This window comes from Salminus brasiliensis, chromosome 8 (genome assembly GCF_030463535.1).
Source record: "Salminus brasiliensis chromosome 8, fSalBra1.hap2, whole genome shotgun sequence".
NCBI classification, from domain to species: Eukaryota; Metazoa; Chordata; class Actinopteri; order Characiformes; family Bryconidae; genus Salminus; species Salminus brasiliensis.
Genome location: NC_132885.1, coordinates 1,109 through 25,844, shown reverse-complemented (window position 1 = coordinate 25,844; position 24,736 = coordinate 1,109). Strand labels below are relative to the sequence as shown.

The following is a 24,736-nucleotide window of genomic DNA, read 5'->3' as shown; positions in this document are numbered from 1 at the left end:
TTTCCTACAGTAACATATATCTGTAAATGATAATAAACCCTCACTGAACCACAGGCTGATTCCAAATTTCAACACATGTATCCACCATTTCAAACTCTGAAAATAATCTGCAATAGGTGTTTTGTCAGGAACACAGGTTTACATAGTACAGTAACAGCAACATTAGTATTGGTTTACAAAGATTTACTCATTCAAAAACATGCTTTTTAGAAGTGCAGTCGGTTTATTAAGTATAAACACAGTAAACATCTCCAGTAAACACACTTCCACAACAGCATTCAAATCATTCAAAAAGTCAATACAATTTTTTCTTTCAGATAACAAATGCTTTAAATAAAAGCCATTTAAACTGATAAATTGAAAGATATTATATAATTAATGATAATCTGAAAATACTGATCTTGTGTTTATATTTTTTTTGAGAAACTTCTAAATCATAAACTGGCATCTTCCTTTTTAGCACATTTGTGTTTATTTAAAGTTTTGGAATACCTGAAGACCTTTCCACAGACTGAGCAGTGACATGGATTTTCTCTAGTGTGAATGCGCTGGTGTCTTTGGAGATTATTCAGTTGGGTAAAACTCTTCTCACAGTCTGAGCAGTGATACAGTTTCTCTCCAGCGTGAATGCGCTGGTGTACTTTGAGATGGTTCAGTTGGGTAAAACTCTTCTCACAGTCTGAGCAGTGATACGGTTTCTCTCCAGCGTGAACGCGCTGGTGTACTTTGAGATGGTTCAGTTGGGTAAAACTCTTCTCACAGTCTGAGCAGTGATACGGTTTCTCTCCTGTGTGAATGCGCTGGTGTACTTTGAGGTTATTTCCATTTTTAAAACTCTTCCCACAGTCTGAACAGTGAAACGGCTTTTCTCCTGTGTGGATGTACTGGTGTGTTTGGAAATTATCCTGCCGAGTAAAACTCTTCCCACACTGTGAGCAGTGATACGGTTTCACAGTGTGAATGTGCTGATGTCTTTGGAGACTGCTCTGCTGAGTAAAGCTTTCTCCACAATCTGAGCACTGAAATGGTTTCTCTCCAGTGTGAATGTGCTGATGCCTTAGAAGACCACCCTTTTGAGTAAAACTCTTCCCACATATAGGGCAATCAAATGGCTTATCTCCAGTGTGAATGCGCTGATGTGTTTTAAGAATACCTTTGTCTATAAAACTCTTCCCACAATCTGAACAGTAATATGGTTTTTCTCCAGTATGAATGCGCTGATGTCGTTGAAGATGACCCTGTAATGCAAACCTTTTCCCACAGTCTGAGCAGTAATACGGTTTCTCTCCTGTGTGAAAACGCTGGTGTTTTCGAAGACTACTTGGCTGCGAAAAACACTTCCCACAAACCGAGCATTGATACGGTTTCTCTCCTGTGTGTGTGCGCTGGTGTGTTCTGAGAGTACATCCATTTTTAAAACTTTTCCCACACTCTAAACAGTGGTAAGTTCTCTCATTGGATTTACTTTTTTGCATTCTTCAGGGCTGTCTTAAATGTAGAGTCTACCAGACGATATTTCTTGAGCACTGGAGCACTTTCCAGACGTTCAGTTCTGCAGTCTGATATATTTCTTTGGTTGCATCTCCTATTGATTTTGAAGAAGATTTATAACAGGACTCCATTCATGTCTAGAGAAGAAAGAAAGAATATTAATATTCCATGTCCCTACTGTAGGAAATCATTACACTACATTTCAATTAGATTTTATGCTGTTGGTTGTAATGGGGTTTTATGTTTTCTTTTATGTTTTTTTCAGTTTGGATTTCCCCTCAGATTAAATGTTTTATGCCAAATTTTCTTTTTTATGTTAATTCCAATTCTTTTTAAAGTTAATGCTTATACTACAATATTCAATTAAACTAAACTTTCATTTGCACAGCAGATGCATGGCTGAGACACAAGACAGTAGTAGGAATTAAGTCGGTGACAATAATTATGTTATCCACCTTTTTTACAATATATGGACATGAGATTTATATGGACAGTTTTTTCACATCTGACTTACGCAAAGCTACTGTAAATGTGTAAAATTATATTTTTTAATAATTTAAAATGTATTTTAAATAATTTATAAACAGTTCTGATTAGAGGAGGATGGGTCAGATCCCCCTTGTGAGTCTTGGTTCCTTCCAGGGTTTCTTCCTCTGAGGGAGGTTCTCCTGCACGGTGGTCTTGGATTTTTTGCTGTTGATCTCTTGTCCTCTTACAGATTCTGTAAAGCTGCTTTGTGACAACACCAGTTATAAAAATCTATACTAATTAATCTGATTTATTGATTAATGATGGATCCCGGTAATGCCACTGTTCTTAAATTGGCAATGCTATGTCCAGTAAACCATGGCAAAGAACGGCTAGAACTGACCCTGCACGGACATACAAGAGCATGAACGAGGTTTTATGTCAATAAAATTAACATTAATCAAAATTAAACTTTTTGTTTACTAAACCCAACACGAACATATAATCATAAAACAGAATCACAGCGTTTACAGCCACATCACAGACAAGTATACCTGTGTTTCATCTCAATCAAATATCTCCTCGACCATTTCTCCAAGAGTCAGTTAAACCAATGCAAATAAAATGAACGAGTTAAAAACACCTTCATCAGAGCAGCTCCTCTTCCTCTCCTCCAGCAGCACTGTAGAAGCGGAGGCGTGGACTGCTGACCAGAGCGGATCTCCTGCTTCTCCACTTTACTGGGGCTGGAGATCCACACTTACACAGCTAGCGCCCCCAGCTGGCCTGCAGGAGAACCACACTTACACAGCTAGCGCCCCCAGCTGGCCTGCAGGAGAACCACACTTACACAGCTAGCGCCCCCAGCTGGCCTGCAGGAGATCCACACTTACACAGCTAGCGCCCCCAGCTGGCCTGCAGGAGAACCACACTTACACAGCTAGCGCCCCCAGCTGGCCTGCAGGAGAACCACACTTACACAGCTAGCGCCCCCAGCTGGCCTGCAGGAGAACCACACTTACACAGATAGCGCCCCCAGCTGGCCTGCAGGAGAACCACACTTACACAGCTAGCGCCCCCAGCTGGCTTAGCAGTGCTAACATCATATCAGGACATGCTCATGATCATGCTAAATGAAGAAAACACTCACATTCCTTGGAAACTGCTCTTAATTTAACGGAAAAGCCAACAAATTCTTTAGTAAAAAGTACTGTAGATTTAGTGTGCAACAATGCTGAATTGGCAAAGAAACAGGAGACATGATTTGTCTTTTAACCAAGTGTAAAGATGAGACCAAACGAAAAGTGATTAAAATAATAGATAAAACTGTTCGTTCTAAATAAACATTAAAGTAAGACAACGGATGAAACTGAAATAGACATATGAGCATTGTAATGCAACTGTACACCACTTTTATTATTATATCAGCCTGTTTATTATTGTATATCATGCAATAACAGAAACAGACATCGTCATTCACACATATACATAGTATATAAACAAAAGCCTAAAGTTGTTTGCACAAAAATGCTAATGTTCTACCTGACTTTCATGGCTTTACCTACATGAGAAAAGTCTGTAATTGGAAGATTACAAAACATCTGACATGCCATCTTCCCTATACGTTTTTGGCCAGAACTGTGCAGTTTCCATATATACCTTATTATTTTTGAGAACGTCCCACTTGACATCTTAGCTAGCTAGCCACAAAATAGTCCTGGGTAAAGTTTGTTAGGACTTCCCCACAAAATATGTCTACTTTTATATAAAGAACTCCCTGCCCAAACAAAGCAAAAAACAAAACCCACATTTTTTTCAGCTTAACACATTACTGGATTGGTCCATCAGAATGAAGTAGTCTCAGGTCTCCGATCTCCATCCAAGTGACATTTACAGCAGTTCTCAGTCAGGTTCAAGGCCTTGGTGGTCTTATTAAAGCTAGTTAGGTGAGAATTTTCACTCCTTTTAGTGTTTCAATGTAAGCATTTTGACCCTTCATTATTCTGTTGATTTGTAGTAATTACGAACATGAATCTATCGCATAGCAACTGTCGTAAAACAAAGCCAGACACCAGAATTCACTTTAAAAGAAACAAGCAGTCTTTAGATATACTCAAACATACTCGGTAGGACTTCTTTTTCTTACAATACTGTCTTACTTAGACAACGTTTGCCTGAAAAGGTTACATGATTAGGGTTCATGATAACCCAAAAAAGTGATCTTAAGAGAAACTCACATCAGCTAGAACCTCACTCTTATTGCACTTATGCATCTTTAAAGTATTGGAATGTCTGAAGCTCGTCCCGCACTCAGAGCAGTAATACGGCTTCTCTCCAGTGTGAATGCGCTGGTGTATTTGGAGATAACCCTGTTGATTAAAGCTCTTTCCACATTCTGAGCAGTTAAATGGTTTCTCGCCTGTGTGGACGTACTGATGTTCTTGGAGATGACTCTGCCGAGTAAAACTCTTCCCACAGTCTGAGCAGCGAAACGGCTTTTCTCCTGTGTGAATGCGCAGATGTCTTTGGAGATTACATCGGTCACTGAACCTCTTCCCACACTCTGAGCAGATAAAGGGTTTCTCTCCTGTGTGAACACGCTGGTGTTTTTGGAGACCACCCTGGGCAGTGAATCTCTTCCCACAGTCTGAACAGTAATACGGTTTCTCTCCAGTGTGAATGCGCTGGTGTGCTTGGAGATGACTCTGGCGAGTAAAACGCCTCCCACACTCTGAGCACTCGTACAGCTTCGGTCCTCGCTCATGTACTTTGAGGGAACCTTCAGTTTCGAAGCTCTTCCCACACTCTGAGCAGCGATACTGCTTCTCTCCTGAGCAAACAAGGCCTCCCTTTTTGAAACGCTGTCCACACTCCAAGCAGAGGTGACCTTTCTCCTTGGCTGTACTTTTCTGCATTCTTCTGGGAGATGTGGTATTAATCAGGCTTCTCTTAGTTCTTCTCTGCTGATTTCAGCTGTCTGACATGTTCTTCTTGGTGACATTTCTTGAGGAGTTTGTGAAGGCAAATTTAAGCTGTGGTGTAAAGTTTATAAAATGAGAATTAGCAACAAGACAGCATTCATATTATTCAAGAAAGAAGAAAAACAACAAAGACAAAAAACAACAGCTCCCTGTCCCTGATACGGATCACTACACGTTAAACAGACAGTAGCATTACCACAATAACATCCTGGTTTGGGTACATGGATTCAGTTTCATTCCCATAAATTAATTTAATCTTCTATCTGGCCATGTTTAATGTTTCTGGAACTTCAGAATTTCACAGGCTTTCCTCCTCCAATAGTTGATTAGGCTTCTATATGGCTGCTCCGGGAGAAGCCTCTACCCTGCACACTGCAGTGGACCTGGGGCAGGGTTTGTCAGGTGTGTTGGTAAACGCTCAAATGTCCAGGGCAGGTCCTCCAGAAGCAGGGCTGGGGACACCTGATACAGTGTTAAAATAAATGTGACTAATCTGATGCAGTCTAAGTAAAGATCTTTTCAATAAGGTCTCTGAGGCTTTCGAAAAAACTACCTACCTTCACCAGAGCCTCTGGGAGCCTCTCCGGTCGAGCTAGAGGACTGCGGGGGGACTACACGGGCTATTCAGACATTCTGGATATTGAATTATATTATTATTATAAGGGAACTGTCTGCAGGAAGTTGCAGGAAAGTTTACCTGTCAGTCACTGCAGGTCTCTGAAGGAGCGCGTGCTGCTTCACGTGTGATGAAGATGTTCCTGAAGGTATCTAATGAGCTCCACTCCCCCTAACCCACACCAGCCCGCAGTGGGGGGGATCTGGCCTATTGGGAAGCCAGTAGAAAAGCAGTCAGCTGTGGACTACTGATCAGGGCGGGTCTTCTGCTTCTCCGCTTTATTTTGGGGGGTGAACCACGTTTAGAGAATTAGCGCCACCAGCTGGACTGCCAAGGGCTCACACTAGAACCACGTGATCACAGAGCTGTGCAAAACTTGGGAGCATAATTTTGCCCCACCCGTATTCCGACAAGCCCTGCCCCCCCGCCTCCCCGCCCCCCCTGCCCCTCCTGCCCCTCCTGCCCCTCCTGCCCCTCCTGCCCCTCCTGCCCCTCAACACGGCCGCAGTTCACACGAGCAGATCGCGGCCCAGCGGTCATTCACATGACTGTATCAACCATAGAGAACAGTGGAGCTGGAGAAGAATTGAGCTCCACAAACCTGATAAACATCCCAGTTCAGCTCAGTGACAGTACTTCACATTACACTGTACACACTGTACATATTCACTCATCAGCCAAGTTGTATAAATATAAACATGAAATATCCCTCATGATGAGTTTATTAATGATACAGTAGATCTCAATCTTCATCTAAAATTACTGATGAACCTAAACTGAGAAAACAGTGGTTAACATTTTAACTGCATTCCATCAAAGATCTGGTTTATCAAAAGGCAAGAAGACAGTTTAGAGTATATAAATAGTAATGTACTGTATGTATTAACTCCTACAGACACTGTCCCAATAATTTAAAAGTTACCAAAAACATATAATGGTATCATTTCAGCCGTAACAGCGGATAAGCCTGTAGCTAACACAGAACAACTAAAACTTGCAGTTTATTACTTTCACTTTCATGGTTTTGGACCAATAATAAACATTATTAACATAATTAATAATCCCATATTAAAGTAAACACATCCTCAGAATTATTCATTCACTGTTACAGTAACAGTATGCATATGTGATTATAGGATTGGTTCACAAACACTCGTTCTAGTACCTAGTCAGGATCAAGGCATCAAATAATCTGCCCATCGTCTCTTCATGCCACTTCCTTTTGGCAGCATTTTTCCTTTTCTCTCAAGATAGATCTGAGATGAAAATAAACAAATCTTTAATTCAATAACTAAAATCTTCTTTAGGAAGAATGACCCTCTAAGCATACTCCATGACAAGAGTGAGCAATTCCAGTCCTGGAGGGCTGAATTTCTGCAGTTTTATCAAGCACAACTGATTCCACGGTGTTAATTTCCATGTTTAGTAGGTCCGTTAGTAGGCTATGTTCAGACAGCAGACAAATCAGATTTATTTCTCAAATTAGATTGTCCCTGGGGGTTTGTGTCTTATTGCTCTGATTCAGTTTGAAACAGATGTTATGAAATATGACCAAACACCACTGAGAACAGGCTAATATGAGAACAATTAACATGCTAAAATGTATTAGAATATAATGTTTCATGATTCAGTAACCTCATGTGTCATCAGCCATCACCTCCTCCTTAACACATTTGTGTGTCTTTAAGGTATGGAAATGCCTAAAGCTCTTCTTACACTCTGAACAATGGTAGGGTTTCTCTCCAGTGTGAATGCGCTGATGTATCTGGAGATGATTCTGTTGAATGAAACTCTTCCCACACTCTGAGCACTGATACGGCTTCTCTCCAGTGTGTATTCGCTGGTGTTTTTGGAGACTACCCTGTTGAGTAAAACTCCTCTGACACTCGGAGCACTGATACGGCTTTTCTCCTGTGTGGATGCGCAGATGTTGTTGGAGTCTACTGGGTGCAGTAAAGCTCTTCCCACAGGTTGAGCAGCGATACGGCTTCTCCCCCGTGTGAAGTCGCTGGTGTTCTTGGAGATTACTTTGTCGACTAAAACTCCTCCCGCAGTCTGAGCAGCAGTACGGCTTCTCTCCTGTGTGAATGCGCTGGTGTGTTTTGAGGGAATCACTCTTGGTAAAACTCTTCCCACAATGTAAACAGATATACGGTTTCTCTCCTGTGTGGATGTACTGGTGTATCTGAAGACCACTCTGTAGAGCAAAGCTCTTCCCACACTCTGAGCACTGATAGGGTTTCTCTCCAGTGTGAGTGCGCTGGTGTGTTTGGAGATTACACTGCTGGATAAACCTCTTCCCACAGTCTGAGCACTCGTACGGTTTCTCTCCAGTATGAATGCGTCTGTGATTTCGGAGATTACTTTGCGCAATAAACCTCTTCCCACAGTCGGAGCAGGGATACGGCCTTTCTCCTGTGTGAATGCGCTGGTGTTTTAGAAGACTACTCAGTTGAGTAAAACTCTTCCCACAGTCTGAGCAGCAAAAAGGCTTCTCTCCTGTGTGAATGCGCTGGTGTGTTTTGAGAGTGCATTCATTTTTGAAGCTTTTCCCACACTCTGAGCAGCGGTGAGTTTTCTCATTGGCTGTACTTTCCTGCATTCTTCTGAGAGCTTTGTCTGTGGGGCATGCTAGAAAACAGTAGAACAATAGAGAAATTACAGGAGAAGCCTGAATAAATTAGTGTCACACAGCTGGATACAAGTAAGCAATTAACGTCCTGCCATGCTCTGTGGCCTGTATAAAAACCTTGATCAGCCCAGTTGCGATTTAAGATGAAGATGGCAAGAGAAAAAAAACTAAGCAAGACTGAAAGAGGGACGATCATTGGGGCACAGAAGAGCAAATTTCTTGTTTTGCAGCTGAGAAGTCCAAACAGGATGCCATCAGAGTAAGTCAGCATGAACGGTCCATCTACAGCCACAAAATAGGGTTATTACTGTAGGACTGCAATGCACAGACCCCTCACTAGCTTGCATAGGGCCCTGAGCAAACCCCCTCTTTAGTCTCTCCTACTTCTCAGTGGGAGACCTGATCGGGGTTCATCTCAAATTCATATTTGAGAGTTCAGTGATAGAGTCAGATAACTTATTTTCGTTTCACAACTGGATTCTGAACTGGTGACATCCTGATCTCTTTGGTCTCTCCATCACCCCAATTCCAATATCCATGTTCTATCTGTTCCATTACTTCAGTCTGGTTTTTGAAACTTTATAGTCTGCACTGGCTAGGTTTACCGAATGCCTCGGACTGCAGATAAAAAAACAAGCCATATGACCATGATTAATGGACAGACTTGAGAACATGACTGCTGTAGACCAGGGGTGCACATCTGCAGTCCAGGAGGGCCAGGCTTCAGCAGAGTTAGGTAGTTGTCCTATTCCAACATACCTGATTTAGGTCATCAGTTAATTACCAGGCAAAGTGGGTGTGTCTGAGTAAGGCAATTACCAAACCTTGTTGGAGACCGACCCTCCAGGACTGGAGTTGTGTACCCATATTCCCAAATATGTTAACAGGTATGCAAACTTGGAGCGTTTTGATTTTCACAGATGAAGAAACCCAAGCACACCAAAATGCATCACAACAAACTTTGTGAGACCGTTCTCTCTGCTTATTGGTCAGACCTGTCTGGGGTGGGGCAAGACAGTAAATACAGGAAGAAGGTCCTGTCTTCTGGACTAGTGCAGATTTCTGTGCAGTTTAACAGGGAGCAGTAGAGATGGTATCTGTTCATAGCTTTAGGAATGGCTACAGGAGCCCTTAAACTTACAGAGCACACCTGATAGTTGGGTTGGATCGAGGTCAGATCATGTTCTTAACCCACAACCGAACCGCTCCAGAGTTCGTTTGGGTCAAGACCGAATCCAGACCTCCTCTCAAGGGTCTCTGTGTGGTTGTTTTGGTCCACGCCTGCTCAAACGAATCACATCTAGGGTGAAAATGGACCAATTTAACCAGACTGAAAAGGGCAGGAGTGAAAACGCCCTGAAGCAGAGTTGTTAAGTTAAGTCTGGTTTAAGTCTAGTTTCTTTTGTCAGGTTTTATCCCCCATTTGTCACTGTATGTAAATGGTGAATTTACTGAGCACAATGGAGCAATGTGGAGTCCCTGAAGGTTGTTTTAGGGTCTTTACTGTTCTTTCTTTATTTCCAGAACTGGTAGTAGGGAAATAAAGAATAAGATCACTTAATTGTAACTTAAAATCCAAACCATCTGCTGCACTTTCTATTGGGCATGCCCAACCTAAGCTTTTACTGAACCCTTTTCAGAACAGCTTTTTCACTAACAGACAATTTCAGTTCTGCACGAACTTATAGTAGATCAACAAAGATGAAGATCTCTGTACATTCAGACAGGACACAGAATGACTCGACTGCATAACCAATGTTAGTGTGTGGGACAACCATGACCACATTTCTTTACCCAGAAAAATACTACTATGTCCAGCCAGACTGGAAAATCTTCATCCCTGAAGAGCATAACGCAAATACTACCTCCAGCAGACCAGCTCCAGCAGACCAGCTCCAGCAGACCAGCTCCTGCAGACCAGCTCCAGCAGACCAGCTCCAGCAGACCAGCTCCAGCAGACCAGCTCCAGCAGACCAGCTCCAGCAGACCAGCTCCTGCAGACCAGCTCCTGCCTCTCCTCTCCTCTCCAGCACTGCAGGAGCGCGGAAGCCTGGAGGATCTTCTGCTTCTCCGCTTTGTTTGAGTTGAAGACCACCACTGATGGAATTAGCGCCCCCACCTGGACTGCAAAGGGTATCACACAGGGACCACGAGACCTGATATTATTTTTAACCCCACCCGTTTTCCGTCAAACCGTGCCTCCTGCGCTCCGATTGGCTAGTCGGTCATAATAGCAGTCAATTGATTGGACAGTTCTATGTTTTGCTATTGATCCCCTCCTTATAATCTTCATCAGACTTTCAGTTGTCATATTTATTCAACAAAGACGATTCTGTTTACTATCGGTAACTTTTGCAGATCTGAACCCTTCGATGGGTTCAGCTACCAAACCTGGATTTATTCACCAGCCGCTGTCTGAGGAGGATCATTAAGAACCCCTCCACCCAAGCCACTGCCTGTTCTCTCAGCTGCCCAGCGGCAGGAGGTGCAGAAGCATGAAGACCAGAACTGGTTCAGATACAGCTTCTATCCTCAAGACCTCATCTGTACCATCATACCTCCTCCCCATACACACACACTGCACCTGCACTTACTACTGGAACCCCTATGCACAGCCCACTAATTACAGTAGGGGGTTAATAAAATAATAAACATTGGATGCTTTGGACTGATATATATATATATATATATATATATATATATATATATATATATATATATATATATATATATATAATGAAAATGTTGGAGACAACAGTACTGAGAAGTAATGTTAACGAGTAAAGAGTAGATTTAATGACAAATAGCACAATTTTTATTGTACACATTTTATAATACACACTGTCTGTCGTGATACAGGCATAAGAGTTTTCAGTAGATATATCTTTACAGAAATGATAGAAAATACACTAGAATTTCTAATTTATTGTTTCAGCATAAGCTGTAAAAGTAACTTCTGGAATGGGTAAAGGACAAGTATCAATTTTTTAATCGAGATACAGTATTATTCAGCCAACAAGAAGGACATTCTGAATATCTGGAATGCAGTGGTTCTGAAGAGTGACCAGGACAGGTAATGACATAAATAAATGACGTGTCTGAAACATACAATATTAACAATTACCCTCATTAGACACCACTTCCACAGCATTATTTTGGTCATGAAATGTGACCAGATCTTCAACAAATGATCCAAAGCCATTATTGCTTTTACAGCGTTTAGAACCTACAGACCCTCTTGGACTTGTTTATCTGTGTCCACCACAGGTCAGCAGCATCATACCAGTTACTTTAACCATTGCAATGTTGTTTAATTTTTAAAAAAATAACATGAACCTAAAACTTTTTGTAGCATTTGTTTAAGTGGGTTCTCTAACATTGTTTATCAGAAACATGACTGATGAAGACCTTAGAACTGATCACAGATATCTCCCTTGATTTAACAAACTCACATATCTACAGCTGCTGCCACAGTTTTAGTACATTTATGTACATTTAAAGAACTTAAGTGCCTGAAGCTCTTCCCACACTCTGAGCAGTAATACGGTTTCTCCCCAGTGTGAAGGCGCTGGTGTGTTTGGAGCTGAATCAGCTGGATAAAACTCTTTCCACAGTCTGAGCAGAGAAACAGCTTTTCTCCAGTGTGGATGTACTGATGTTTATGGAGATTATTCTGTTGATTAAAGCTTTTTCCACAGTCTGAGCAGGAGTATGGTTTCTCTCCTGTGTGAATACGCTGGTGTGTTCTGAGAGCACCCCCATCACTAAAACGCTTTCCACACTCTAAACAGTGATAGGGTTTCTCTCCTGTGTGAATGTACTTGTGTCTTTGGAGATGACTCTGTTGATTAAAACTCCTCCCACATTCTGAGCAACAGAATGGTTTCTCCCCAGTGTGAATGCGCCGGTGTTCTCGGAGACGACTGGGTCGAGCGAAAGTCTTCCCACACTCTGAGCAGTTGTATGGATTTTCTACTGTGTGGATGTACTGGTGCTTCTGGAGATGGCTCTGCTGAGTGAATCTCTTCCCACACTCTGGGCAGTGATATATCATCTTATCTGTGTGAACGTGCTGGTGTGTTTTGAGAGCATCTCCATCACTAAAACTGTTCTCACAGTCTGAGCAGCAAAACGGTTTCTCTTCAGCGTGAATGCGCTGGTGTGTTTTGAGAGTACTTTCATTTTTGAAGCTCTTCCCACACTCTGAGCAGTGGTGAGTTTTCTCCTTGGCTGTACTTTCCTGCATTCTTCTGAGGGCTTCGTTAGTGGCTCATGATAGACAGTAACCGTTGAGTAGAAGAGCTTCCTCTGGAACTTTAAACTGTGGAGAAAAATTCAAAATGAAAAGTCTTACTACAAGTCATCTTGTGTATTAACATATTAGTCGTTGTGCACACTGCTGTCTTTTGATACATGATAGAAGTTAATCGTCCCCACCTCAGACAGGACACCAGAACGTGACGGGCTAAAATCAACTTCTATGTTACAATACACACAAGTGCAATGCAAAACATAATGGGCAGTACTGAGGTCAGCAACTATGACCAAGGTCATGTCCATATATTGTTCAATAAAACTGATAACATGATTATCGTGACAGACTGGAAGCTTCAGTCACTGGTTAATCAGTATTTCTGGCTACAAATACACCATGAAGACAGAAGCACCCTCCACACAGCTCAGAGAAAACTGTATAGTAGAAGTTAGGGATTCAAAATGTCTCTGAACACCCCCCAGTAAGAAGTTGAAGGCACATGTGTAAATCTGCATAGAGCAGACTGTCCTCACACACTGAGAGACTAGTTAGTCACCAAGACACCGGATCTCCAGAATAACTGAGGAGACCATCCTACATGATCAGTTTCTCTGGTTTTAGCTTTTATAGGCAGTGTGTTTTAGGGAAATTAACATGTATGTTGTATTTCATAAACCATGGACAACATTTCCCCTAATTCCAAATAAAATGTTTCTATTTAGAGCATCTATTTATTTGCAGAAATGACAACTGTTCAAAAAACTGCTCAAATAATACAAATCAATGATTATAATGAATATAATATAAATTATAATTACAATGCAAAGACGTTATTATTCAGATTTAAACTCAGTACTAATATCTGAACTTTGAGAGCATTCAGAATCACTATGCTGAAATAATAACCTCGACAGCCAATCACAGCCCTCATGTCTCTCCTCTGGTCTTCTTCAGGTACCTGAACCTCACTGCCTATTTCACTGAAAGCCAGGCTGTGGCTGAAGGTCTGACTCAGCTCCAGAGCCCCAGAAGTGTGCAGTTATTCCATTGGTCTGCTGTTCTCTTTACTGTGGGTTTGACTGATTCTGGGTAATGCAGCTGCAGCCCTGTCCCCCTCATCTCTACAGGGAGGCTCTGCAGGTTCCGCAGCTGTTCTGACCCGTTTCTGTAAGGCTTTACCTCGAACAGAACCGCCGCAGATCCTCCCCGCCAGCACCGCGGACCCTGCAGGAGCAGATCTCTCTTTGTTGGGGTTGGAGAACAACGCAAACAAATAGCGCCCCCAACTGGCCTGCAACGGGTAGCCTAGAAGGACCACGTGACCACACAGCCCGTCGTTTTTTTAATCCCACCCGTTTTCCGATAGACCTTGCCTCCTGCGCTCTGATTGGCTAGTTGTTAATATTAGCAGTCCGTTGATTGTCCTGTATTGTATAAGAATAACGTCTGTAAAAGACACATGGTCAGGTCAAAGGACAGTGGTCAGATACATCAAAGAATCTAAGAATCTAAGAATTGACCATGCAGTCAGTCAACACTGCTGCTCTCTACAAGAAAGGCCAGAGCAGACTCTACCTGCTGAGGAGATTGAGGTCCTTTGGGGTGCAGGGAGCTCTCCTGAGGACGTTCTTCGACACAGTGGTGGCATCTGCCATCTTCTATGGAGTGGTCTGCTGGGGCAGTAGCATCTCGATGGCAGATAAGAAGAGACTGGACAAACTCATAAAGAGGGCCGGCTCTGTCCTGGGGTGCTTCTTAGACCCAGTGCAGGTGGTGGGAGACAGGAGGATGACAACCAAGCTGGCATCCATGCTGGAGAACAGCTCCCACCCCATGCATGAGACTCTGGCAGCACTGGGCAGCTCCTTTAGTGACCGGCTGCTTCACCCCAAGTGTGTGAAGGAGGGGTATTGCAGGTCCTTCCTTCCTGCTGCCGTCAGACTGCACAACCAGCACTGCTCCCAGCGGACCACATACACACACACTTAACTACACACACACACACACACACACTTAACTACACACACACACACACACACACACACTTAACTACACACACACACACATACACTTAACTACACACACACACACACACACACACACACACACACTTAACTACACACACATGTTCATGTTCAGGGAACAGAGGTCTCCCCCCCCGTGCAATTAAGAGTCATGTGCACCCCACCCTCTGCTCCACAGTTTAACATTTCAATTCAGACACGATTAAAGTCCACATTCCAGACTTTAATTTAACACATTTCAGTTTCACCATGTTGAACACTTTATTACACAGTCCTCAGGGCACCATAATGTTTGGGACGTAGCAAAGGCAGGTACAGTAATGCCTTGTTCCCTTACATGTTCTCGTCATATGGAACGCTTGCTCAAAAAGATTTTTTTACTTTGAAAAACACCTGTGTTGCCTTAGCAGTGTGTTTGGGATCATTATCTTTGCTGTAGAATTAAGTGCCACCCAATAAGTGTGGAGGCATTTGCTGAAGCAGGAGGTAAGATGTTCCCCTAGACCTCAGAATTATTGCCTTCAGCAGTTACATCATCACCTATGACACACATACATGTTTAACCCATTACACCCCCACCACCACAAGGTGGTAGGCTTTGGATGGTGGGCAGTCCACACTTTGTTGTGAGCAGTTTTATAAGGAGGAATGAACCAAACCTCTCTAAACCCCTTGTGCTGGGTTGATCATCAGTTATTAAAAATGTGTAATCAAAGTAATTGCTGTTTAATGGGGTTACACCAGTTACTTTTTCCAACAAAGACATTTAATGTCGAATAATTTTGCTAAGATTTGTGTATCATTGTTTTTTTTTAAATTCTCTATCAAATTTTAGGGCTTTAACAAACTAAAATATCTAGTGCTGTCAAGTCAGTCCAAGAACATTTAGTACACTATGAGAATTTTAAAAGAATGTGAATGCCTGAAGTTCTTCCCACAGTCTGAGCAGGAGTAGGGTTTCTCTCCTGTGTGAAAGCGCTGGCGTTCTCAGAATCGACTGTGCTGATCAAAACTCTTCTCACAGTCTGAGCAGTTATACAGATCTTTTACTGTGTGGATGTACTGGTGCTTTTGGAGATGACTCTGCTGGGTGTTCTTGGTGATGATTTTCATGAGTTCTCCCTACACTCAAGAAACTGGAGAGTTCTCTCCTTAGCAGTATTTATTTTGTGTGTGTGATATAGTACGTTGCAGAGTGTACCACAAGATGCCCCTTTTTACACTGTTTGACATATTCCTCTTGGTGGTATTACCTGATGGGTTTGTGAAGGTAAATTTAAACTGTCTAGCAAAGTGTACACCAGCAGTCAGTTGGAAATAATTTTATACAATTATAAGTACTAAGTACATACTTAAAACAAACAATGAAATGGGCAGGCACTGAGGATGGAACTGCTTAGAAAATCAACAAAGGTCCTTCCTACATGTTTTTAGTTCACTGTGACAGAGTTCAATTAAATGTCTACTGACACCATAGCCACTGTCTCACAGACAGATTTGAAAGCAATTTAATTCATCTTGCCAATTTAATATAATAATTCTGGACAGGGTGTTATCCCTCCCACTGGCATATGCTAACTCCACACAACAACCGCTTGCTGGTCAGATTACAGTGATCAAACTGGAATCCTATAGTATATCCAAAGCCAAAGTATATCCAGATATCTGTCCTCCACTTGGAAATTTCGATCTTTGCCCTTATCTACCACAATCCTTTTCAGCGATTAGTCAGTTAAGAATTTAAATAACAATTTGAATCAGAAGTCTTAACATAAATAATAAAAACAGTATAGCCAATAATGTAGTGGATGTTAAGAAAGGCTACTTTATTGAGATGGTGGGAAAACAGCAGCTGGAAATAGAAGGTTAGAAGATGTAGTTTAACATATTTACACACACTGTAGTAACTGGTAGCATCTGTAATACTTGTGCCAAATGACCAAGACAACTTTAGAAGCACATTCGAACATTATTGTACAAAAATAAACTTGCTTTAGACATAGATTTTTGCAAACTAACAAAATATACATGAAGGCATCATCTCTTTAACCTCTGGAAATCTACATTTAACCCATTTCCATGCAATGTCAAGAAAAACAGTGTAACAAACAAATAAAATAAAAAGGAAAGAAAGAAAAACAAACACATCCATAAAACAAAACTTAATAGTAAGTTTATTAAGTTAAAATATATAGGATTAAGAAATAAGTAAGCAGTAGAATACAAGGGCCAATATGTGATAATGATGATTATTATTAATTGAAATTGTGGTCAATATGTGATGAAGACAGATTTTACTCCTTTAAGTGCAACATCCTTGTCTTGTTCATATTTAGTCTTATCCCTTGATTCTGCTAACTATATTAATGCAGTACACTGAGTTACCTAGGTGTTGTAAAAGCAAAAAAAAAGACAATGATGACCGTGGACTGGATATTGGATATTATTACACAAGCATACAGAACTACAAAAGCAAACCCAATCATACACAAATACACAGGACTTCTTTGTCCTAAAATATTAATGTTAAACCATTAACAAAAAAACCCATTAAAAATCACACTTGACAAATCTGTGTCTCATGACTCCCTCTATTACTGCATTTATGTGTCTTTAAAGTATTTGAATGTCTAAAGCTCCGCCTACACTCTGTACAGTAGTACGGTTTCTCTCCAGTGTGAATGCGCTGGTGTTTTATGAGACTGCCTGCATCACTAAAGCTGTTCCCACAGTCTGAACACTGATACGGTTTCTCTCCAGTGTGAATGCGCTGGTGCTTTTTGAGGTTACTTCCATCACTGAAACTCTTCCCACAGTCTGAGCAACAGTAGGGCTTCTCTCCGGTGTGAATGCGCTGGTGTTTTTGGAGATGACCCTGTGATGCAAAGCTCTTCCCACAGTGTGAACAGCGATGCTGCTTCTCTCCCGTGTGAACGCGCTGATGTTTTTTGAGATTACTTCTGGCACTGAAACTCCTCCCACACTCTGAGCACAGATACGGTTTCTCTCCGGTGTGAATGCGCTGGTGTGAATGGAGATGACTGCGTTGAATAAAGCTCTTCCCACACTCTGAACAGTGATACAGTGCTTTCCCTGTGTGAATGTCTCGGCCAGTACTGAAACTCTTCCCACACTCTTCCTGCTTTTCTGTCATTAGAATTTTAAGATGGTCGCGTTCTAGACAGTGGGAGCTTTCCTCTTTGACTGTAATTTTCTGTGTTTGTCCATGAGATGCATTAGCTTGGACAGCATCAGAGGATGTTTCCTGAGCAGTGAAACTTTCTGTAGACGCCATAATGTTCCATTTAATGTCTCCTCATGTCAACAATGTGATTCTGATGTGTTTTAGAAGATACATTTGAAAAACATTCATAACAAGACGCTGGGATCAGATGAAGGCTTGCAACAGAACTCTTCACCTTCTCTTTATTTCTGTAAGAGAAAAAGACCAAATATATTTGAATTATTATTATTATTATTATTATTATTATTATTAATATTAATTAAATCAACACAGGGCCAACAATACAATGTCTTGCTAAATATTTTTATTGTGAAACAAAACAGTTGGCAGAAATTAAATACGCTGGTCGGGACTTGAGTTCAGGACTTTGAGAAGGCCATTTCTAAAGCTTAATGTTAGCCTGATTTATCCACCCCACACCTCCTCTGATGGGGGTCACTGCCATCCCAGCTGTGTCTCGGTTTGATGGTTAGAGGTTCTGCTGAAGGACTCTGAGGTAGTCCCCCTTCTTCATTTCTCCATCCACTGTGTGTAGTGTAGCGGTTCCAAGACAGAAACAGAAAAAAGACAGAAAAAAAAGAAGAAAGAGAAAGCATCCAGATCCAACAGCTTGAATAACAAACATTCCTTATATATATATTTTTATTAAAATAATAAGGTCAGAAGGTTTCATTCTAACAGCCACCATATACAGCGTAAATCATATATAAAACATTAAGTAATTTCCACACCTTCCAAACTAACTGGAGACACTTTCTACATCAGAACATCTTCCCTGTCTGTTCTTCTTGATTAGCCTGATCTGTAGTCTCAGTCTTGTGGTATATACTGGGACAGCTCACAACCATGAGGATCCACTTGATGAAAGATTTGGTAAAGTAAAGATAATAAGGCAGAAAAGTCAACTATTAGACACTGTAACCAAAACACAGGGGCTAGCCCTCAGCCAGCCAGCCTTTCACATTCACTGCTAAGTTCAAAGTGTCTGACATGTTTCCAGCCTTCCTCTTCTGATTTCCCAACCCTGCTAGAAACAGCATAACCAGCCCAGCCGGCCACCAGTCTACCCAGCATATACTGGGGATGTCTGCTGGTTTGCTGATCAGGAACAGACAAGCAGCACAGCCAGCAAACTGGAGCTAACCCGTTTATAAGGTTTATCAGCAGAGTAAAGTCTGATGACACTTCCTACCTTCATCAGAGCTGCTCCTCTTCCTCTCCTCCAGGAGAGGCGTGGACTGCTGACCAGAGCGGATCTCCTGCTTCTCTGCTTTGTTAGGGCTGTAGAACAAGAGAATTAGCGCCCCCACCTGGACTGCATGGGTCATCCTTCTTGAACCGCTATCGGTAGGAATCCTCCACTGCTGTCCAGGAGATCAGCAAGCCTTGCACTCTGAGGGAATGTGGCTCATGTCTTCTCACCTGCCCATTTCTCCCTCATGTTTTATTGGGTAACATTGCTGGGATTAAATTTAGAGATGAACACCCAAGAAAAAAGCTACATACATAAAAGTCTTGAAAACACACCAAATACATGAACATTATAATGATTAGACCATGATAGTAAGGATTACATGGAATGTAGTTGTCAGGTCAAATTTATGTCAATGTATTTTCATATTGCACTTTTATTATTAGTAATAAAGATAATAATAATCCTCTAACAGCCTCATTAAAAGAAGACCCTGAAACACGTCTGCTCCACCATCCACAAACCTGAGTGTGTATGAACCCTTGAATCTGCAGCCTTTATCTAAGAGAATCATTAATTACCAAAAGCTGAACTAAACAGATGAGTTTAAATACCCGTATCTAGATTGTAGACTAGAATTCAGAAGCTCCTCTAATCTTAGACTCTACTAAACACAAGTCAATATGGAGACCATAATACTCTGCTCTTCACCCAAGTCCTCTCAGAAGAGGAGGGTCTTCAGTCTGGGTTTGAGGACAGCGAGTGTTGGACTCTGCTGTTCGGACACCCAGGGGAAGCTCGTTCCACCACTTCGGTGCAGGACAGTAAAAAGTCTGGACGCTCGTCTTCTGTGGATCTTAAAGGATGGTGGGTCGAGCCGAGCCGTACTTGAAGCTGGAAGGGCTCTTGGTGCAGATCGGCTTTTGACCATCGCCATCAAGTACGGAGGGGCTGGACTTATAAAAGTAAAAAAGCTTTAGAGTTAAAATATTAAACTTTAGGAGTCACAGTTTTCATTAGGACAAAGCACATTCGACTCTGGTGGGACTCGAACGCACAACTTTTGAATTGCGCCAAGGATTACAAGGTAGACCCTGTGATCAACAACCCAGTGCACTAAGCACTAAGGCACTACAGCACTTTACTGGACTGGCATACTGATCAATGGTTGTAACAGATCTTTGTGAGCTTAGAGCTCCTCCTTGTACATGAATCGATTGTATTGTTGCTAATTATGCTGAAATCTCCCCACAACATTAACATCATGTTATTAAGACTTTTATAATACATACCAACCTATGCTGTTTTGACCATTAAATAGTGTTTGGTATTATGTTTAACAGCAGGTCTGGGAGGACAGCTCACTATTTCATTCTTTTACATCAAAAATGATACAATATAAAGAACAACTGCCAGATTCACATTAAGTGAAAAACAGCAAAAAGGTTTTGCCTGACAGTGATATACAATGTCATACAATCACAATAAGCAAGCACCTCTATAGTGATATACATTCAAAATAAAAAGTAAGAACTAACATTTAATTAACATTTAATCAACAATTAACATTTTATTACCTATAAACAGATGCCATCATGACAACATACAAACTAACCATACAAATAAGGTCTCTCTATATAATAATATAAATAATAATCTCTTCCCACAGTCTGAGCAGTAATATGGTTTTTTCCAGTATAAATACACTGGTACTTTTTAAGATTTCCACATACAGTAAATGTCTTCCCACACTGTAAGCAGTGATACGGTTTCCCTCTGATGTAAGTGCGCTGGTGTTTTTTGAGAACATCACCATTTCCAACACGCTTTCCACAGCATAAACAGTTTCTCTCCTGTGTGAATGCGTTGGTGTCTCTTGAGATTACTAAAACTCTTCCCACAGTCTGAGCAGTACTACAGTTTCTTCCAGGTGTGACTGCGCTGGTGTTTTTGTGGATGACTCTATCGTGTAAAAATCTTCTCACAGTCTGAGCAACAATGCAGCTTCTCTTCTGTTTGAATGGACTGGTCACTTTTAGGAGGCCCTTGCTCTAGGGTGGAGCGAGTTTCCTCCTTTACTGTACTTGTCTGTAGGGATGTGTTATCATTGAGAGTATAAGAGTATGTCTGTTGGGTACTGGAGCTTCTACTTGATGCCATTATTTCACATTTATTTACTCCTCATTTCAGCTGTCTGACAGATTCCAACTTATCTGTCATGGAAAATGAGAACAGAGTCAATTTTTCTTTTGTATCAAGCAAGTTAATTTTTCCTTATATGACATTTCACGTCCCACGATGCAAGTATTGTGGGTGTGTACATTGCGCTGAAGACGCTGAAACAATATCTTGTGCAGCCTAAATTTCTATTCAACATTCTAAATATCTAAATATAACTAATAATAATAACTAATCCATGCCATATTCTGTTTGATTCAATAAATATTGCAACTAATTTGTCTGCTATCTAAAGATGGTTTGCTAATGCATGTATATCTGGTATATATAATGACAGTTATTCATCATTAGGATGCAACCAAAGTTTAACCTAACTTCAAGACAAACCACCCATCTGCTTACATGTTCTCACACACTGGCAATCCATCAACATATCTAATATAATTTCAGCAACCTAAAATAAATGCCTTCAGATGTGAGACTAATTATACCTGACATGCTACAAAAACCCTGATATGCAAAGTTTTTTTTTGTGAAAAAATATTCTATCCACATGCTTCTTCCTTCTGCAGCAAGATAAAAAGGAAATACTAACTAAATTAAGAGCAAAGATGCAAAGATTGGTTTGGTTTATTATCAAAATATAAAACCCAATAAAGATCTTATTTTTAGACGTGGACTGCTGACCAGAACAGATCTCCTGATTCTCCACTTTACTGGGGCTGGAGAACCACACTTACACAGCTAGCACCCCCAACGGGACTGCAGGGGGAACCACACTAGAACCACATGATCACTGAGACTGGTGAAGATTTAGGGTTTGTCCCAATTGCACACTAATTAATAACACTAACTAGTTTTTAGGTATGTAGTATACATAAACGTGTCAAAGCTGAGTATACTCAAATATCCACAATGCAGACTTAGAACCAGTCAGTTTGTGAGTATGATTTTGATGGACACTATTATCCCACAATGCAATGTGAAACAGAGCTACTCATGTCTGGAAAAATAATAAAATTGATGGATAGCGATGCAACAGAAGTGCAAAAGTACTGACACCAGGAGAATTTTGAATTCACTTCCTGTTAGTACAAAACAGTTGGTATATTTTTTAATATTGTGTGTATTAAGCCAAACCTGCACCACTAAAATCAGTATATAGTCTATACCTTATAGTAGTGGTGTGTAATACGCAATTGGAACACAGCCTGAGTCATTTTTATTCCACCATATTTCAACAAACCGACTGACCTAAAGTTACAGTAGTCTATCAAATGTACAATACATACAGCTTTCAATAGAAAAATCTGTTCATCCATCTATTGTTTTATCTGCTTCTTCCTGCTCGGGACTGCAGTGGGTCACATATCAAGAAATTAATTTTATTTTAAATGTGGAAAAATAAAAACTAAATGAAGATACATTGAAAACCAAAACAGCAAAGCTGTGAAAGTGGTCTATTATGTGAGGAACACAAACATTTAAACAATTTAAATTGAACAGGCAGTCATTATGGATATGATCACACAATTAAACACTGAGAAGTACATGGCTAAAACATGGTAAACACAGTCAAGACTTCTCACAATAGTAACACCTTAATCACTTTCATTAGAAGCAAATTATACAAACCTTTACAAAGTATAGATTAATCATGACGTAAGGGAGGACACACAGTGTCATTAATGTAAAGCATTGAGAACTGGTTTACCACTAACTGATAATAAAGAGTATGTTATATAACCCTAACCCTGGGGTTAAGATTTAAGGGTAGGTTGGGGTTAGATATGCACACACAAACATATACATGGACACCTATTCTAATGAACTCATTCAGCTACTTTAAGCTGCACCCATTGCTGACACAGATGTGCAAATGCACACACACAGCTTGTCTAGTCCCTGTAGAGAAGAAGTACTGCCAATAGAATAGGACTCTCTGGAGCAGATCAACATCATGACCCTATTGGCTCCATGCTGCCTAATAATGCCAGGCGTGGGCTAGAGGGGTATAAAGCCCCCCAGCATTGAGGAGCTGTGGAGCAGTGGACTTGGGATGAGTTGGGGAGTTGGGAATGATGAGGTGGGGTGGTGATCATGCAACATCATGACTTCACCTAACATACACTTGTGGCCAAATGCAAATGCAAATGCAATTCCTCACAGCAATGTTTCAAAATCTAGTAGAAGGTCTTCTTCTCTGGACAGTAGAGACAGTCACTCCAACAGAAACAGGATCAGCTCTTTAATACCCTTGATTTCAGAAGAAACAAAGAATAAGCAGGTGTCCCAATACTTTTGTCCATATAGTGCACATGATGTATGAACACCCTCTTGTGATGGATCTTCAGCTTGCTGTGCACATGTGATTAAGAAACCAGGTCCATGAGGTTCTTTGCATCTAAAATACTGGTAAACTCACATGTCATAAGCATTGAGGTCCCGCCCAGGGCATTTGTGTATCTTCAAGCTATTCAAATGTCTGAAGCTCCGCCCACAGTTTGAGCAGTGATACGGTTTTTCTCCAGTGTGAATGCGCTGGTGTGATTTGAGACCACCTCCGTCCATAAAACTGTTCCCGCACTCTGAGCAGTGGTACGGCCGCTCTCCCGTGTGGATGCGCTGGTGGGTGATGAGGTTGGCTTTGTTTCTGAAGCTCCTCCCACAGAAGGAGCAGCGATACGGCGTCTCTCCGGTGTGAACGCGCTGGTGTGTCGAGAGGTGGGTTTTGTTCCTGAAGCTCTTCCCACACTCTGAACACTGATAGGGCTTTTCTCCAGTGTGGATGCGGTAGTGCAGCTGAAACTGCCCGAGTGCAGTGAAGCTCTTCCCGCAGTCTGGGCAGTGATACGGCTTCTCTCCGGTGTGAACGCTCTGGTGTATTTTCAGGTAAGTCAGTCGGGTAAACCTCTTTCCACACATCAGGCACTGGTGGGTTTTCAGGTCAGGTTTCACTCCGTTAGCGCTGAGAGTACCGCCCGACTTCTGCTGAGGACTCGTGCCCACTCGGGACCCCAGATTCTCCCGTTTTACCTCTCCTGATTTCAGACGTTTGGCGCAGTTCTCTTCACCTGATTTGTTTGTCGAGGTTAATTTGAAGTGGGAAAAAAATAGGCGCCAATGCCAGAAGACATCCAAGCGGGCAGCGGACGGGCCTTTCTATCTGGAAGAGAAAAGAGAAAACATTCAGATTTCAGCTCATTTATTATTAGTGTTATTAGTGTTATTAGTGTTATTAACGTTATTAGTGTTATTAGTGTTATTAGTGTTATTAACGTTATTAGTGTTATTAGTGTTATTAACGTTATTAGTGTTATTAGTGTTATTAACGTTATTAGCGTTATTAGTGTTATTAACGTTATTAGTGTTATTAGTGTTATTAACGTTATTAGTGTTATTAACGTTATTAGTGTTATTAGTGTTATTAACGTTATTAATGTTATTAGTGTTATTAGTGTTATTAACGTTATTAGCGTTATTAGTGTTATTAGTGTTATTAGCGTTATTAGTGTTATTAACGTTATTAGTGTTATTAGTGTTATTAACGTTATTAGTGTTATTAACGTTATTAGTGTTATTAGTGTTATTAACGTTATTAGTGTTATTAACGTTATTAGTGTTATTAGTGTTATTAACGTTATTAGCGTTATTA

At 41.1% G+C, this 24,736-nt stretch overlaps 2 protein-coding genes and 1 pseudogene across 3 annotated transcripts; all 3 read right to left on the bottom strand.

The window, feature by feature from the left end:
• Nucleotides 1-229: 229 nt before the first annotated feature.
• Nucleotides 230-5,884, bottom strand: LOC140560785 (uncharacterized). The gene is made up of 2 exons (XM_072685328.1): nt 4,209-5,884; nt 230-1,451 (listed from the first exon to the last, which is right to left on the bottom strand). Exons 1-2 carry the CDS (start codon nt 4,872-4,874, stop codon nt 435-437), a joined length of 1,683 nt encoding a protein of 560 aa, XP_072541429.1. The 5' UTR covers nt 4,875-5,884; the 3' UTR covers nt 230-434.
• Nucleotides 5,885-6,089: 205 nt separating this feature from the next.
• LOC140560783 (uncharacterized) lies at nt 6,090-13,689 on the bottom strand. Of its 2 annotated transcripts, XM_072685324.1 has the most exons (3): nt 13,623-13,689; nt 11,693-12,509; nt 6,090-8,169 (listed from the first exon to the last, which is right to left on the bottom strand). In XM_072685324.1, exons 2-3 carry the CDS (start codon nt 12,432-12,434, stop codon nt 7,193-7,195), a joined length of 1,719 nt encoding a protein of 572 aa, XP_072541425.1. In that variant the 5' UTR covers nt 12,435-12,509; nt 13,623-13,689; the 3' UTR covers nt 6,090-7,192. The 2 variants fall into 2 exon arrangements, with proteins under 2 accessions (XP_072541425.1, XP_072541424.1); XM_072685323.1 differs by lacking the exons at nt 11,693-12,509; nt 13,623-13,689 and adding an exon at nt 10,054-10,136 and having other exon boundaries at nt 6,090-8,187.
• A 1,663-nt stretch (nt 13,690-15,352) lies between these two features.
• LOC140561117 (uncharacterized) lies at nt 15,353-24,155 on the bottom strand (annotated as a pseudogene).
• Between the last annotated feature and the right edge of the window lie 581 nt (nt 24,156-24,736).